Below are 14,845 nucleotides of genomic sequence, written 5' to 3'. Positions count from 1 at the left end.
TTTTGTGTCAAGTTAATGCTCTACTTTTAAAAGGTAGAGAGTTGTTGAAAGAGTTGTCTATAAAGACTTGTCTTGGAAGGAAACAGTGTGCATGTTATCACACATTAAGTTATCAGGTGTGACAAATCTGGTGGCTTCTAATGTCCTTTTGTTCTTTAGCCAAAAGACATCAGAAGTAATCCACCTGCAGGCTTAAGTGAATTTTATAAGATTTGACAGTTTAATAATGAGTACTGGGAGTGTCACAAGCTGTAAGTTGGCGGACAGTAAATGATTGTTGAAGTTAAACCTAGGTGTGGTTTCATTGCTTCTCTTGGTGAGCTATAAACCATTTCTAAGTGCAAGTTCAAAAAAAGGGGAGAGATTCAAAACTAAGCTCAGAAAGAGATACAAACACACAAAAACTCATATGTGTATGTTTATGGCAGCTTTAGTAGTAATAGTTGTTAGTCGCTCAGTCGTGTCTGACTCTTTATGACCCCACAGACTGTAGCCCGCCAGGCTCCTCTGTCCATGGGATTCTCCAGGCAAGAATACTGGAGTGGATTGCCATTCCCTTCTCCAGGGGATCTTCCTGACCCAGGGATCAAATCCGAGTCTCCTGCACTGAAGGCAGATTCTTTACTGTTTGAGCTATAGGGATCCCTATGGCAGCTTTATTTTTAATAACTAAAAGCTGGAAATAACCGAAAGTCCATCAGCTGATGAATGAATCAACAAAATGAAGTGCATTCATACAGTGACACTCAGCAGTAAAACAAACAGCTGATATGTACCACAACATGGAGGAATCTCAATTGCATCATGCTAAATGAAGGACATCAGAAAAGAAGCAAAGCTACAAGGACGGAATGCAGATCAGTTGTTGCCAGGGCCTGGGGCTCAGAGGAAGGCATTGACCAGAGAGGGGCACACAGGTCCTTTTTGGGGTGATGGAAACCTTCTGCTTCATTATTTCAGTGGTGCTTGTGTGTACATTTGTCAAAATTCATCAAATTGTACTCTTAAAATTGGTAACTTGTATTCTTATTCAGTGTAAATTATACTGCAAATTTAAAAACAAACAAATTTAAGGCAGCATCTTGAATGCCTTACAAAGTGACTAGTTCATTTGGGGAAATAATCATTTTTAAACTTTGAGAGCATGGTTTTAACAAGATACTAGCAGTTATTTGTTTTTACGCTGAACCTGTATAAAATTTTGATCCCTCAAATGTTTGCATAGGATATGGTAAATAATTGGCTTACTTGAATATCTCATTGCATTTTTGCTTTCTCTTTACTTCTCTGCCCAACCTAGAAAAACTAATTGAGGGACTCAAATCTCCTGACACTTCTCTTCTGCTCCCTGACCTCTTGCCTATGACAGATCCTTTTGGTAGCACTTCTGATGCTGTAATTGGTAAAGTCATTCTCTTTGTGTCTTCTGTTGTGCATGAGATGTGTGTCTGTTTCAAGAATGGCAACCCACTGGTTACCAGTTCCCTACTGAATAACCCTGCAGAGGAGTAGAAATGCTAAAAAGCCTCCTGGTGTTGAAGCATTGCCTTCTGCTGAACCAGAAGCCAGGGTTAGTTGATTTCCCTTGTTATCACTCCAAAGGAGTGTTTTCTCTGCCTCCCTGCAGCAGAAGGGAGTGCTATTATTTATGCCTTTCTTGAAACACTGAGATTTCTAGAGTGAATTTCTTATGAATGAAGGGGAATGTGGGAAAATTGACATTTCATTGCAAAAGCTTTTTGAGGTGGTCTTTGCCTGTAGCAGATTCTTCTTTAGAAGGCCTCCATATGTGCCAGGTGTCAATAACTGAGAAAACATTTGCCCCCTGGTGAAGCACCAGGAGTAGAATCTTGATCTGGTGGCTTGATCTGCTTGCTTTTACATTCTCTTGTGCTCCAACCACAAGGCAGGCAAAACCCATAAAATATCTGGAGTCCCTGTACTATGGGGCACGAAGTCCCAGAACTCAGAAATGCCATGACCCTTCAGAGAGATGCGCCTCCAGCTGGGGGATGTCGCATGGTAAAGAGTACCTCCAGCTACATCATGGCATGGGACTCAGGATGGACCAGTTGCCTTTGCAAGACACAGAACGTGTTTGCCCTAAGTTTATCCCTTAAGAAAAGCACAATTCCCGGAAGACATTAATGTGCCTTCAGCCTATGTCTTCTGACATGTAAGAGGTCTGCTGGGGTGGCTCCCGTTCTGCATTTATTTATGAAAACTGAGAATCACCAAAATTAGACACAATGGTTAACCACAGTAGTGCCTGCTTGGTCAGGGAAGCCCAGACACTCAAATCAAGAAAAAGAAAGAATCTTAACATGCTTTCCATCTTGCCCGAGATGGGCATTTTAGAGAAGTGCAGAAGAAAGCCTTTGCAGAATCATCCCAAGAACCTTCTGATTCCCTTTTCCTCACCCTTTCCTCTCCTCTCTTAATGCTCTGTCACAAAAGAAAAAGCTGATGTTGCTGTTGAGAGTCTGATACCAGGACTGGAGCCCCCGGTGCCTCAGCGCCTTCCATCTCAGACGGAATCTGTGACCTCGAACCGCACAGGTCAGTCAGGAGTCTCTACAGCTGCAGGGACTGGTCAGTGCCAGCAGCGCTGAGTCAGACGTTCCGCCTGCAGCCAGTGGTCCTGGGCTTATTTATTTCTCAGCCTGGTTAGCTCCTCCCACAATGATGCTCTGCATCATTATAGCTCCAGCTTCTAGATGTTGAGGGATGTGTTTCCTTGGTAAAGAGTGGAGCACTTTTTGAGGCCGTGTTCTCTATAGAGTGATTCCTGAGCTTTCTTTGGTTTCAGTCTTAAGAATTTTTTCACTGGTTCAGGTTCCCTCTAGTTTCTTAATGAAAGAACTGTGCTGTAAGGATACCCTTAACTCCTCCAGGGTACTAAGCAGTCTTTCTCTCAACAGTATCTGTCATGTCCATGGGAACTCATGCTATGTATGTTAACATTCTGTTCCCAGCCCAGAGTTTGATCATATCTAGATGATTTGTTATTAAATTTTAGGCAAAATCGAAATCTTCCCTAGTTTTGTCATTGCTTTTAACCCAATTTCAAAGTTCACTCTTAATAGAATTCCTTAACTACAGTTCCTTAAATAGAGATTTGCTAACCTTCATTTTGTCGAGTCCATAATTACCTTGATAAAAGTGTCCACTATGCCAACTTGGAATAGAAACAATTAGAAGTCTGGGAAATATGAGAATAAACTCAACCAGGTTAAAAAAGAATTAAGATAGGAGACAATATAGTTCTTTTTCTTGTGCTTACTTGGCTGTTTTCTCCTAGAAAACTTTTGCAGAAAACAATTCATATGTTGAAATACTTGGAACTCTGAATTTTATCTTTCCTCTGTTCCTTAACTAAAAGCAAAGTCATGTGCTCAGAGGACCAATTCAAATTTAAAGAGTACTAATAAGAGACAAGATAATTCTGTTTTGAATGGGCATCGGGTTGAGTTCTAGAAGGTGCTGTCTAATCATGTCATATTCTGCTAATTATAAGCCAGGGATAACCCACTTCTTGTCAGCTTGGATACCTCATCCTGTAATAAATGTTTTCAGTGAACTTTTAGGGAAGATTTAAGTGAAACTCTAGCTGCGGAGTCCTTTTTCCCAAACAGCATTTGCTGAGAACTGAGTTGCCCAAGTTTTATTGGCATCCAAACCATTTACTTGCTTAACTAGTAACCTCCAAGCAAGAAATTCTTCCATATTTATATATTACTGTTAAGAGTTTAGAAATACATGTTTCTGTAGATGAAAATCCAGAGTGCTTAACGTGTTTCTTTTGGTTTTCTTCCTCCCGCCTTGGCTCATATGTATAATATAAATGCAATAACTCAAAAGCTAAGACCTAACCTGTGATATTGTTGTGTGTGCCATTTAATGCCGTCACTGACCTGGGATGCTGTTAATCTGGACTCAGATTCTCTCACCGGGGAAGATTCCCTGATTGATTGCTCTCTGCTTTCTAACCCCACTACTGACCTTCTGGAAGAGTTTGCCCCCATAGCCATCTCTGCTCCGGCCCATAAAGGTAAACACTTTCCTCTTCTCGAGCCCACATGTATCCTTAGAGGAGAAGAGAATTTCCCTTAACAAAAGTCTTTGCTAGTGAAGTTTTCTAACCACCTCCTTGAGTGGAAAACTCGAGTTTGTACTCTTAGCCCCTGTGTTAAAGTTCCTTTCACTAAGAATATTTAATCAGGCTGGGATGGCAGATTGTGGAGGTGTGGCTTTCTCACAGTCACCTCTAATGCAGATATCCCATGCTTTCTCGTAAAGACACAGCTGCATGCCTTTGTAGTCAGCTCAGGGAGATGACTGACTGTCCACAAACTGGCTCTGATTAGATACTGGGTGGCCTTAGAACTTAAAACTGTTTCATTAATCAGATTTTAAGTTTTTTTGGTAATGATTACTATAATAAAGAAAAAAGCACTGTTCCTCAAAAGTGAGTCCTCAAAGATTGAACTCAGAAAAGGTTTGAATTTTAGTTAACCTTGTAGTCATGATTAATTACTATATTTCTCTTTCTAGTCTACTATTTTTATTTCTTTGCCTTGTGTTAATACTGGTTTGAACTTCTGCTGGACAGAAAAATAGCTTGAATTGAGTTCTGTTCATTGAGTGGTTTGTGAGAGTGGCAGACACAGAACATGGGCATCCAGTAAACTTTCTGGGCTCAGACGGTGAAAGTGGTTTTCTAGAAGGAGCAAATACATATAAAAGGAACAGCTGTTAAGTCCTTTCTGAGGGAAATGTAGGAAGGAAGCCTCCCTAATATGACTGAAAAATAGTTAGCCTTTAGTTTGCAATGGTAATAGCTGAGTTTTTGTTTTTATCCTTGATAGCATTAAAATGACTGTGTTTTTATAGAACGTGTAGTGACAAGTTTCCTATTTAGCCAATTATGTCTGACAGGAGTGTGTCAGCTGTGATGCATAATTACAGAGAAGCATCACTTGCAAAACTGGTGCTCAGCTAGCACTTGCTTGTAGAATGGAGAAGAATTTCTAGCAAACTTCTGCCTTAAATCTCAGTGCATACAGTCTTGTGGCCCAGTATTCCTGGGGCATCAGAGTTTGAAAGTCTGTTTTCCCAATCACAGGGCAGTGTGGCCTTTCAGAAGTATGTTGTTTTGTTTTGTCTGTGTATGGCAGGCTATGGTACATAGAATCGCAAAGAGTCGGACACAACTGAAGTGACTTAGCACTAGCACGTACAGTGGTTACTTCTTAAAGGGCAACTAATTATCTCCCTGCTACTCAAAACTCTGGTTTTGAGTTTTTCTAACGTTGTTAGTCCAGCCTCTGTTAGCTCAATGAAGAAGGTAAATGACTAACTCCCATGCCTTTATGAATTACTGATGTTGAAGAGATCTCTCACAATAACTATATTTAATGACCATATAAAGGTAGGGAGAACTCTTCCTGTAACCCTTCTCCCTTCTCATTTATAAAAGTCTTAACACGGCTAGCTCTAAAGCATTTTTTTTCTATTTCCTCAAGTTTTCCAGCTTTACTACTTTTATTTCAACGCAGGAGAATAAGCATTTTCATCTTTAAAAGCAACAGTGCGTGTGCAGTTGCTCTGATGTGTTCTCTCATTTGCTGATCTCTGCCTCTGTTGTTTCTGCGTGTGTACTTGCGTTCTGTGTTAAGCTGCGGAAGATAGTAATCTCATCTCAGGTTTTGATGTCCCTGAGGGCTCGGACAAGGTGGCAGAAGATGAGTTTGACCCTATTCCTGTATTGATAACCAAAAACCCACAAGGTAAGAAAGAGAGGCTGGGGAAAAGAAAAGAGCTTGATATCAGCTCTCTTCAAAATAGTAATGTACCTAATGTAGAAAGGGGGGGAAGCATTAACATTTAATGAAAGAAATTGGGGGTCATAACAATCCTTGTGGGCTGGACCAGTATAGATAGAGGGAGGTACACATAAAGATACTAGTATAGGTATCTTAAAGCATGACTGTGGTATTTATTTAGAGAGAAGGAAAGTATCTAATAGTTTGACTAAAAGCTGGTTTTTACAAAGTATCAAGCTAAAAATAGTGATCTTCAGTAAATGGAAACCTGAAGATCTATATCAAAAAATGAACTGAACATTTTTTATCATAATTAGAACAATCTGTGATAAATACTCTTTCCAAAGAGATTAATAATGGTACTTTGACACCATTTTGCATCTTTTAGACATTTGTGGAGTATCCTTTTTTTCCTCTTTGTTATTTGAACATGCCATAAAGCACTGAATTGCCATAAGACCATCTATGTATTCTTAAAGCATGTTTTTATTGCAGTAGTCTTAATAACTGCTTCCTCCCCAAATCAAAAATTACTGATTTTACTTTATCAGGGAAGTGAGTTGATATTATCTGGAAATTATGTACAGCCAGCAGTTCTCAGGCAAAATAGATACTCATTTGAAAATAGCATGCTCTTTGCAAGATCTCCTGCCTACAGTGTGGTGTGCACACAGTGCCCGAACTTTTGGTGGGAGGTGGTGGACAACTAATTTACATGTTTAAGAATTAACATGTAAGAGTTTTCAAAATGTAAATTGTTGCTTCTCCAGGATTTTTTTGTTTTGATTTGTTTTTTTTTTTTCCTTTGCTTATTCTGCACATCTAAACCTTAACCCTCTGTGTTTTGTACTGAATTCCTATCTCTCCACTTCCAGGTGGGCACTCTAGAAACAGCAGTGGGAGCTCTGAGTCCAGTCTTCCCAACCTAGCCAGGTCTTTGCTGCTGGTGGATCAGCTCATAGACCTGTAGCCGTGACCCAGTAGCAGATGCAGTTCTGTAACCTTCATACCGTAATACACATTTTCATTACGGAGTTATAAGAAAATGATTTTTTTTTAATCTGCAAATAAGGGGCCCTCTAGCCCTGATCTTCTATCCCTTGCCTTCTCCCATAGAAATGATAAGGAAAGAAAATCACTTTGGCCCTCCAGATACTCGTTGGCCAGTTCCTCCCTGTTAGTTTGCTGTGTTTTCTCATTACCCGTCTTCAATAGCATTATCTTACATCAAGCGCTAGATGCCATGAGCTTCACCTCCGCTGGAGTCGACTCCACCACAAGCTTAACTGTAACTGAAACTAGTGAATTGACACCTTTGTCTCATTCTTGCTAGGAATGGCCTCCCAAATCGATCCTCCCAACCCCATCTCCTCTGGCCAGATGCTGATGAATGTGTTTCTCTGTTTTTGCTTTTCTATCCTGCTGCATTATCCTGAGGACATGGCTTCTTCAGTTGGTCTTGACTCTAGGCAGTAACCTAGAGATGGGTGTGTGGTTTAAGAGAGGGTAAAACTGACTGATGGTTTATGTCCGGAAAGAGAAATTGAGCCCAGCTCTAGCCAACCAACTCTGACCTTGTTTGATCATAGACTTAGCCAAGAGATTTTACACCCCATGCAACCTGCCCAGCATCCTTCCAGCATTCTGGCTTCCATTGAACCGTGATTTCTCAGATCTGGAGACGTGACCGCAAGTACTTGAGATCCTTGGATAAAATGTGTACATTATATAAATTCCAAGTATTGCCATTCCTTTTAGTGTTTAACTATCCCAAGCCAGGATCTCAGAATTAGACCAAAACAAGACAATATGGTAATATGATACCTTTTATTAGAAGACTTTTCACTGGGGGGTGGATGAGGGAAGGGAAGGAATTGTAGCAGAAACAGATGTATTTTTCTTGTGATTTTTATTTTGAATCAAATATTGTAAATTGTGTATAAATGAAGACACTGAATAGTTCTGTTTCCACTTGGCGTTTCAAGTCCGATATCAGGTGTCTGTACAGGGTTTTGATCTCTTTCCCTTGTATAACTAACTACACGGCAGCCCTACAGTGTAACATATGGAATCATTTTGAATAGACTTGTGTGTTGCTATGAGCTTTCAGCAGGTCCTCTGTCTTTGTAGAATAAGCATGTTGTTTATTTTCAGATAATCAGAAATAAGTATGCAGACACACCAGGCACAATTTGACTCTGGCTACTTACCTTTCTTTCTCTGATGTTTGAACTGAAGGATACAGCCAGTGAAATATGTTCAGTTGGTTTTCCTTGGCTTCTTAGATTAAAAAACAAAGCAGTTTCTCACTAACCTTAGAATATTGTTCATAAAATAAATAAAGGCCCCTGCACTGATGTGACAACATGCCTCATGGTCACCCTCTGTACATGTCCTTCCTCACTAAAGTATATTTTTTTCCTTACATGCAAAGCAGTTATATCAAATCATCCTTTGATAAGAGGTGGGCACAGAGAGCCCCATTTGGTTCTCTTCCTAGAGTGCCATTTCCACGGTCAAAAGGGAACCTCTTAGCTGATCAGATTGTACCAATAAAATTCCAGGTCCATTTGCTTGTTTCCCTGTCTAGTACTCTTGTTTCTGCTTCCTCATGTTTGCACTTTAAGGGGAAAACAGAAAGCTGAACAGCAACAACAGCCTGCAACACACTGTACTTTAGAGGTCAAGCTTTGACCCCAGAGGTCAAGCTTCAAAAGCCTTTGAAAGGCAGCAGAGGAAAAGTCAGAACTTTTCAGTTTTCCTTCTGACTTTAAGTACATCCGTGCCAGCTGAAACTAGATGCATGACGTACAGGCCTCTGTTAGGATAACGAATCATTCCCAGAATTGAGGGAGGTACAACCTTCCTACTGAGAGTTAAAAAAGATATGCTTGAAAAGCTCTCCTTGACTGGACAGTAAAAATGGGACTTGGTTTGCCCTTTTATGGACAGGATTATTACTGAAGATCAAAATGGTATACTTTTTCCCAGACATAGAAAGAATATGTAAACTAATGAAGGAGATAGTTTATTTTTAAATAAGAATAATGTTTTATGCCTGTGTTTTCCAATCTGATTTTTTTCCATACATACATGTTAGAAATACAGTGAAATATCTAGCTTCCTAATGTAATTGAAGCCATGAAGAGTACAGTCTAGAAATTAGCTGTCTCTCAATTTGTCCTTTTCATGTATTACCCATAATTACATTGAGATATATTATCTAGTCATCTGGCTCAGTAAAGCTTAATAGAGAATGTTAATAAAAATGAACAGACTAGAAACCAGAGAGACTGGGTGGAGGAAGGAAGCCTGAGGGGGATAATGACATGAAATTATCTTGAGTTTGTTCTTTAGGAGTAAGTCTTCAAAGGATAGAACTATTTTTCTGTTAAAGAAAACATGTGAGTGACTCAATAAATGGGGCCTCCTTTCGTTTATAGCACCATCCCTGAGCTAAAAGGGTTTATTTGAGATGAGCATAGTATGCTAATAATTGATAGAATTTTGAAACTGTAGACTGAGCTACAAGAGGGACCTTAGAGATTATTCTAGTTCATCCACTTCATTTCATAGATGTGGGTGGTGGGAGAAGAGATCCGGGCAGGAGAGGCCCCCTGGGAGCTCCTCCTGACCTTTGCCAGTCCCTGGCCAAGTGGCCTTCAGCAGGAGCTTCACTTCTTAGAACTGCTCCTTACCACAGTGATGACTTTGAACCAGATGGTTTTTAAGATTATAGAATTCTAGGGTTCTCAGTGTTTATTTTGATGCTTTAGGAGGACTATGAAGGATTTAGATAATCCTGATGTCCTTCAGTTATCTTCCGTAGCTCTTACTATTACTATAGTAGTATTTATATTTTAGAGAATTACAATAGGCTTTCGCTAACCTGGGTTTCTTCTTGGTTACCTGAAGAGACCCCTAAGTCATCACAGAATGTTGGACAGATTTTCCTTTTTTTAATATTACACACATGCATCTACCTATTCCAACAGCGTCAGATTTCAATTATTGTAAACTGTGTAATGAAGGATCTGCTATTTTAAAATGGGCAAGTACTGTAAGCATATATTCCAACTGTGCAAAATAGTAACTAAACCAGAAAATATCACAAATTGGATTTTTCTTTTCCCCTTTACAGCATTCAGATAACTAGATCACCAAATTCAAGTCCCAGTGAAAACACAGGCCTCAGAGGAGATAAGGTTTAAATGGACACTTGTGAATATGATTATAGTTAGTGATTTCTTTAGCAGACATATCAAAATTGTGACATCTAATTGAGTGTTCCCTTCAAAGGCATCTAGTTTTACTTGGGAAAATAATACTTATTTTAATGATGCTGCCACCATTTATGTTAAATGTATAAGAAAATCAGTTGTATTATTATCTAATTAGTGTCTCTTTCAGCATCTGAACCTATGCTCTTACCCTTTTTTCACCAGTCTTGGTTCTAAGTAACATTTGATGTTTCCAAAAAAGCAAAACCACTCCCCTACACTGAAGAGTGGTTACAATGGAAGATAGTCAGAAGAATAATCCACTGAAAATTCCCAGAGAAGACCTTATAATGGACTGTGACAACAATCAGTCTTAATTTCTTTAATATTCTGAATAAAGGAACTTGTGTGATTTTGCCTGTCTTTAGTATGGCTTAGAAAATTGAAAAATACGGGTTTTATAATACCTCTGAAAGAGATTGTCAGTTTGTTTAATGTCATTGGATACCGGACTTGCCTCTTCCCAAGTGAGAATTATGGAATTTGGATTGCTAATAATTATAGGGGAACAAACCCAGAAAAGAACTTGTTTTTCTCAAGATGAACTATTGAGTGTTGTTTCTGATCTTTTTGGGGAGCTCCCCTGACAAATGATTCAAACCAACACAGCTTTCTCCCCAGGTCGGGAACAGTTCTGCCTTCAGCAGTGCTGGGGGAAGGAGGGGACTTTTGGGGTTGACCTCAGCCCAGCGGTATGGAAGCCTATGAAGTCAGCTGACAAGATACACCCTGTAGATAACTTGGGCCAAAACGAAGTCTCCCATGCTGATGTTTAGCTGTAGTTCCAGGAGTCTAACTTTCTCAGTCTATAAGATTCAGAATTCTGTAGCCATGCACTTAAAGTTTGGAGATAAAATGACAGGATTGCCCCCAAAGTATTGAATTCAGCTAGTCAGAGGCTGCCGGATAAAGAAATTGTTAGATGGATATTTAACATGGTACCTTTACTGAAACACTCCAGATATTACAAAGCTATCTTTTACTCCTCTCAAGAGACTGTAGTTTTACCAACACAAAGTTAGCCTTTTCCTTTTCCCCACTAGTAATGCTCCTGGAGCTGGATGTGCTTGGATTTCTTGAGTCAGAATGAATCCCAGATGGCCTCCATTTCAAGGAACTGTAACATGATACTATTTTGTTTCTCTTGGGTTTCCTTTCATGATGATCAGGGAGAGAGGTTCTGGGTCAGAGCTGATCTATGCAGAATTATGAAGTGGTGGTGTTGCTAGAATGGAAGGTGTCTCCTTGGTTCCCACTCTGATGTAGTGGCCTCAGTTCACTCTTTCCCTGGGAGTCTCTTCTGCCCTGTTGCACACCCCCCTCATCAAGTATATGTGTATTTACCATAGACCTTTTTCCTGTCCTCCCCAAGAAGACAAAGCAAACAGAGGTACATGAAGCTATCTTATACAGTAAAAAATGTGAAATTTGAACATTGCTACGCAAGTATTGTATAAAAAAAAAAAGTCTGTAAACAAATTTCTTATGTAAACATACAGAAAAATAAAGACTTTTATCTGTTCAACGGGGAGCATGATGTTCAGAGCTATAAATAACCTACAATAGCTGCTCTTTTCTTGATCTGAAAAGCCACTTTTACAGAAAGGATTTAAACACATTGTTGAGTGACAATAAGCACCTGTGCACGAGTGCTGTGCAAACACATCTGAGAGACGTGCCGAGGACGTTTTAATGAGTCCTGCCTACCCTGGCTTCACCTGTGGTCATGGAGATGAAAACCCCTGTGAGCCTGCATTTGATACGACCAGACGTGGAGTTGTTAAAGGGAGCACACATTTGCAGCTGCCCTCCTTGAATTTAATCATTGATGTACCCAGGCCAATTTAATTAAACATTTTGTCTTGGCAACAGCAGTTTTATGCCCAAGGAGAAATCTCTCTCATTTAATTGCCCCATTGGCTTGAGAGACACAGCATCGCTAGCCAGTGTTAGCTCCCAGGCATGGGTTTTAGTGCAACGACACAGCATATGGTAGAACCAAATGCTTGATCTTATTGTCTAAGCAAAAGGTCATGGAAATTATGCATTTGAAGCACATCTCCTGATTCCCTGATTCAACTCTGAAAGAGTGTGGATTTCATTTGGTGCTGCATTTCTGAAGTTCTTGGGAAGGGATGTATTTTGCTTTCTATTTGCTAATTAACTGAGAAGGTTTTCCAATACTCCCAAGTCTTAATTTCCAGTTTGGGGCAAGAAGTATGTCTCTGATGCTTCTTCTAATTGTTATTTCACTTTATAGTATGGGAGAAAGTGAAATTCTGGTCACCTATGATATATGGCACTCAGGAAGATCCAGCCTGAAATTTCAGTCTTCAGATTTCGATTTTTCTTTTTTAAGGGAACATTGGCCTTCACTGTGTCCATCAGATAAAATTTCCAGGGGTAACCTATTCTAAGTCATTCAGCACTTTGAGTTGCTTGGGAAATTAAGGGGGGATTGGTGAGAGTCTTTGCAAAATCATCAGATACTTATGAGTATGTCTTTCCTTCAAAGCATATAAGCTCTTTACTGAAATTGATGTAGTTTGGAGCCTCAAAATAGACTAAAATGGAGTTATCCCTAGTGGAAGCGTTGGAACAGTGTGCTTGACCTTACCTCTCACATAGTCCCTACATCAAAGCAAGAAAAAGAAGTGTGTTTTGACTTCTTGCTTAATTTAATGTGCTAAACCAAAAAAGAGAGAGACATGACTTAATTTGAGAGAATTAGAACAAAATTTCCTCACCTTAAACTTCATGATAAGGAAGATCCTTATGCTTGATAAGGGAGACCCTGACTCTGTGAGGTCAGGTCCTGGGGTTTAGCGCAGCCACCCCGCCCCATCACCCCACACCCCAAGAACAACTGGCTAGCTTTTTGAGTTTTATGATCACAGGATGTCTGCTATGCATAGCCATTGGTTCGAAAAGGAAATGGGCCAAGACACTGAGGTTAAGTTAGTGTAAATCTTTCATCGCTCACAGGCAGACGGCTTCCAACATGTTTTTCCAACAGTACAAGGCTATCTTCACATATAAGGACTATTCACCCTGAAAACATATGTTTTCCCTTCCTACAATAATACATTCATATTAAGGGGAAAAAAAAATGAAACCCTCTAACCGCCAACAAGATTTAATGTCTGTCTTCTGTTTACAGTTATTTAGAATTCCTCCTTCTCTTGACTGCTTTGTTTCTTGGGCTGCCACTACCAAAATTCCCTGCGGGGATGTGGATGTCTGCGCACCCTATACCCACCGCTTGTCTCTGGTCTCCAGAATGCCGGGCTTGGAGAGTTGCAAAGGGCAGTTGCTCTGAGCCTTGGTCATACTGCACCTCCTCTAAAAAGAATGGAAAGGTTAACAGATTGGGCCTTTTCAGGAGAATCCTTTAAATGTACTTTTCCAATCCTATAGAGCAGATTTATGCTCAGAGATCAAATAGGTCTGGTCTTGTTTTGAAGAACTGGATACTAGTTCTCCCATCAAACTTAATGTTATAGTATTTTTGTGACTATGTACATTTTTAAAAAGTTGTTGCAAACTTTAGGTATGATTTTCCTATTATTCACTATGAAAGTCATAGGAATATGCTCGGAGTTGGCAGATTTACAGTCGACCAAGAACTCACTTTTTAACATAAATAGTTTATATAGGCTAGGAATGCCCTTCCAGCCTCTCCAACTCTGGATATGGGCACCCCTACTTGGTACCTTCCAGCTCTCAAAATGTCATCTAATTCTGCAGGCATCCAAGACGCTCACGTTCTATAGGTAACTGCTTTTTGGAGGTCTGTGCTTACAGTTGGAGAAGGCGATGGCACCCCACTCCAGTACTGTTGCCCGGAAAATCCCATGGACGGAGGAGCCTGGTGGGCTGCAGTCCATGGGGTCGCTAAGAGTCAGACACAACTGAGCGACTTCCCTTTCACTTTGCACTTTCATGCATTGGAGAAGGAAATGGCAACCCACTCCAGTGTTCTTGCCTGGAGAATCCCAGGGACGGGGGAGCCTGGTGGGCTGCCGTCTATGGGGTTGCACAGAGTCGGACACGACTGAAGCAACTTGGCAGTGCTTACAATTTGATTTGACTGCATTCCATTAAAATTTCCCCCAAACACTAGCTCCAGTCAAATTAGTGCTCATTTTCATTGTTGGTCCATATGGTGGCCAGAGTTGATCATTGGCTTGACTAAATGTGTCAGTTCTTTCCTAAGAGATATGTTGCTCTCCCACAGAACTGCATCAGCACTTAGGGTTGTTTTCAGAGATGAGAAGCCATGCCTTAGTTTTGAGAACTAAAAACTTCGTACAACTGATACTATGTTAGAAAGTGGTTCAAGGAGTTTGGAAGGGGTGGTTCCTACCACTTTGCTTAGCAGATCTAAATTTGGAAAACTTCCCTGCCCTACTGCATTTTGAATTTCCTCCCAGATACCATCATCTGGGGATCACTGTGACAGATCTAATATCAGTATGCTTGCTTGAGAGGTCAGAGTTATGTCCCTACACATATATTTCAAGGGAGAAGGTATTCCATTTATTTCCTGTTCTCTGACTAACGCTTTCCTATCAGCGGGTAGGTGCACATATTAAAGTTACAGTGCAAGGAAACATTTATCCTCTTCAAAAACTATTCAGAAAGTCTTTTGGCACCAGTACAGAGTTTAACTTAAAGAGTTTCTAAATTGGAATTTACCAAATACATTCACAGTTTTAAAAAGAGAAGGGGTGGAGGGGG

The 14,845-nt window shown here is 40.2% G+C and overlaps 1 protein-coding gene across 17 annotated transcripts in view; it reads left to right on the top strand.

The window, feature by feature from the left end:
- AAK1 (AP2 associated kinase 1) overlaps positions 1-14,845 on the top strand; it is a 171,787-nt gene that overhangs the window by 145,500 nt on the left and 11,442 nt on the right. For 5 of the 17 annotated variants that reach the window (XM_019970439.2, XM_019970443.2, XM_019970442.2 and 2 more), the window contains 4 exons: positions 1,301-1,402; positions 2,458-2,559; positions 3,941-4,051; positions 5,679-5,789. The exons of 4 other annotated variants lie outside the window; for them this stretch is intronic. In XM_019970439.2, the coding sequence (XP_019825998.2) occupies positions 1,301-1,402; positions 2,458-2,559; positions 3,941-4,051; positions 5,679-5,789 (426 nt within the window). Of the gene's footprint in view, positions 1-1,300; positions 1,403-2,457; positions 2,560-3,940; positions 4,052-5,678; positions 5,790-6,700; positions 11,631-14,845 lie in introns of those variants that run through there. 8 more of the 17 variants (XM_019970448.2, XM_019970447.2, XM_070798915.1 and 5 more) reach the window with 7 other exon arrangements.

This window comes from Bos indicus, chromosome 11, assembly GCF_029378745.1.
Source record: "Bos indicus isolate NIAB-ARS_2022 breed Sahiwal x Tharparkar chromosome 11, NIAB-ARS_B.indTharparkar_mat_pri_1.0, whole genome shotgun sequence".
NCBI lineage: Eukaryota > Metazoa > Chordata > Mammalia > Artiodactyla > Bovidae > Bos > Bos indicus.
Note: the sequence above shows the minus strand (reverse complement) of the source record. Positions and strands in the feature narration are given on the sequence as shown.